Source organism: Trichechus manatus, unplaced genomic scaffold, assembly GCF_000243295.1.
Source record: "Trichechus manatus latirostris isolate Lorelei unplaced genomic scaffold, TriManLat1.0 scaffold00054, whole genome shotgun sequence".
Lineage (NCBI taxonomy): Eukaryota > Metazoa > Chordata > Mammalia > Sirenia > Trichechidae > Trichechus > Trichechus manatus.
In genome coordinates this window covers 17,219,852-17,221,745 of record NW_004443990.1, presented here as the reverse complement: position 1 = coordinate 17,221,745, position 1,894 = coordinate 17,219,852, and the positions used below count along the sequence as shown (strand labels likewise).

General features: G+C 37.1%; 1 protein-coding gene across 1 annotated transcript in view; it reads left to right on the top strand.

Annotated features, from left to right (window-relative positions):
- The first annotated feature begins 891 nt into the window (after nt 1-891).
- Nucleotides 892-1,894, top strand: part of KRT40 (keratin 40) — a 6,086-nt gene continuing 5,083 nt past the window's right edge. Inside the window, exon 1 of the mRNA XM_023732845.1 lies at nt 892-1,884. Coding sequence (XP_023588613.1) covers nt 1,666-1,884 — 219 coding nt within the window. The 5' untranslated portion in view covers nt 892-1,665. The remainder of the gene's footprint in view (nt 1,885-1,894) is intronic.

The window sequence follows — 1,894 nt, the reverse complement described above, 5'->3', positions numbered from 1 at the left end:
ATCACGAAATTTTTAACTTTGTCAGATTAATGCTTTTTCCTATAAGAATCTCAAAGATTCTAGAGGAGATTTTCCCTGTGTTACCTTTGAAACGGAAACAGATAACCACAATTAAAGTGGAACAGATTATACATCATAATGGAGGTGAGATTCAAAACAGAATCCAAATCATGGAATGTTTTATGCACAAACTATTGAACGGGAAACTAATTTACTCTGTAAGCTTTCCCCTAATGTACAATAAAAATTTAAAAAATAAAATAAAAATAAAGTATCATTTAAAAAAAAACAAAGGAGAATCTAAAAAAGTTCTATCTCAAGTCTCGTCCCCTGAGGTACTCCACCAGGGATTTCGTCCAGCGGAATTGTCAGTCTGGAACTCACACTGTAGAATTTTTATCCTCCAAGTGCCAATATTTTTAATTTTCATAAAATTGAAGCCTTTAGAAAAATAAACAAGATAAAGCAGACTCCGTAACTCAGAAGAAAAGTCTCTAATAGCTTTCTTGTCCCTATTCTAAGGATCTCTCAAGAGCCTAAAAAATTATAACTTAGAATTTATATTTTATTCTTATTAGAAATACTTGAGTAACCTACAGTCATTCTCAAATACCTTACTTTGGACGTGTCATCAGGAGGGGCCAGTCTTTGGAGAAGGACATCATGTTTGGTAAAGTGGAGGGCCAGTGAAGGTGTGGGAAACCCTCAGTGAGATGGATTGATACAAAAATGGCTGCAACAATGGACTCAAACATAACAAAAATCATGAAGATGGTACAGGACTTGGCAACATTTCATTCTGTCATACACGGGGTTGCCATGAGTTGGAGCCAACTCAACAGCAACTAACAACATTCCTGAAGTAAGAAATATTATCTCTGATCTAAAAATTAGACATAGGAAAAGTGGAGAAGGCAAGTCTCAGCAAATCAAAGATTACAACTCCAGGTCCTGATAATCAATTTATATTTTGGCCTAGAGGGCACAAATTATACCCAAAAGTTATGTAATGTGATCTTTCAAATTTCACACAGAGAAATATGGTTCACACATATGCACATGTGCACCCGTACACTTCAAACCAAGTACACACCGCACTCCTCTACCATGTAAACACAAATAGTAAGTCAAGATCACAAAAACCATTGCAAAGATTGCTAATCACCCTGAACATTTTTATGGTGGTGGCACAAACAAACAAATAGCATTTAATGATTTACAATATTAATTTAAAGGAGACGCAAATTTAAATACACAGGATCAAAATCTGTGCAAATACTCTTTTCCTTATTTGTAATCAGTTATATGTATAATTACTGAATGGCCAAATGTTCTCCTTCTTCCCATATTCTGTCAAAAGGGCAATGCCTCCTATGAAGATTTTCTGAAACAAGTATTTTATCCCACTCACTCATGGAAATGGTGTGAGTCCTGATTTAGTAACCTGAAGTTATCCCTCTTTTATGAGGCATAAAACTCTTCCTCGGTAAATAAACAAGACTAATGAAATGTTCTTAAGAAAACTGGCACCAACAATGAAAACATCCAGAGCAGTCTACAAATACCTATTTGGGGGACTATATAAAAGTCTCAGGAAGGAAGAAGACTTTTGGAGTCAAGTAACTTGAGTTTTGCAACTAGTCTCTGTTCTTCACTTCCAATAGGATGCCTTCAGGCTGTTCTCTCACATGCTGCTCTTCTGAGTCTGGTGCCAGGGCTTCTGATTATCCATCTGTTTCAACATGTTCTGTGGAAGCAGCTTGTCTCCCTAATGCCTGTGTTACATCCAGATGCCAGACCCCCACTTTCCTATCCAGGTCTCGCTTGTCAGCTGGTTGCCTCACACCATGTTACTTTGCTGGGAGCTGTAATATTCCATGCTTGGTGGGGAACC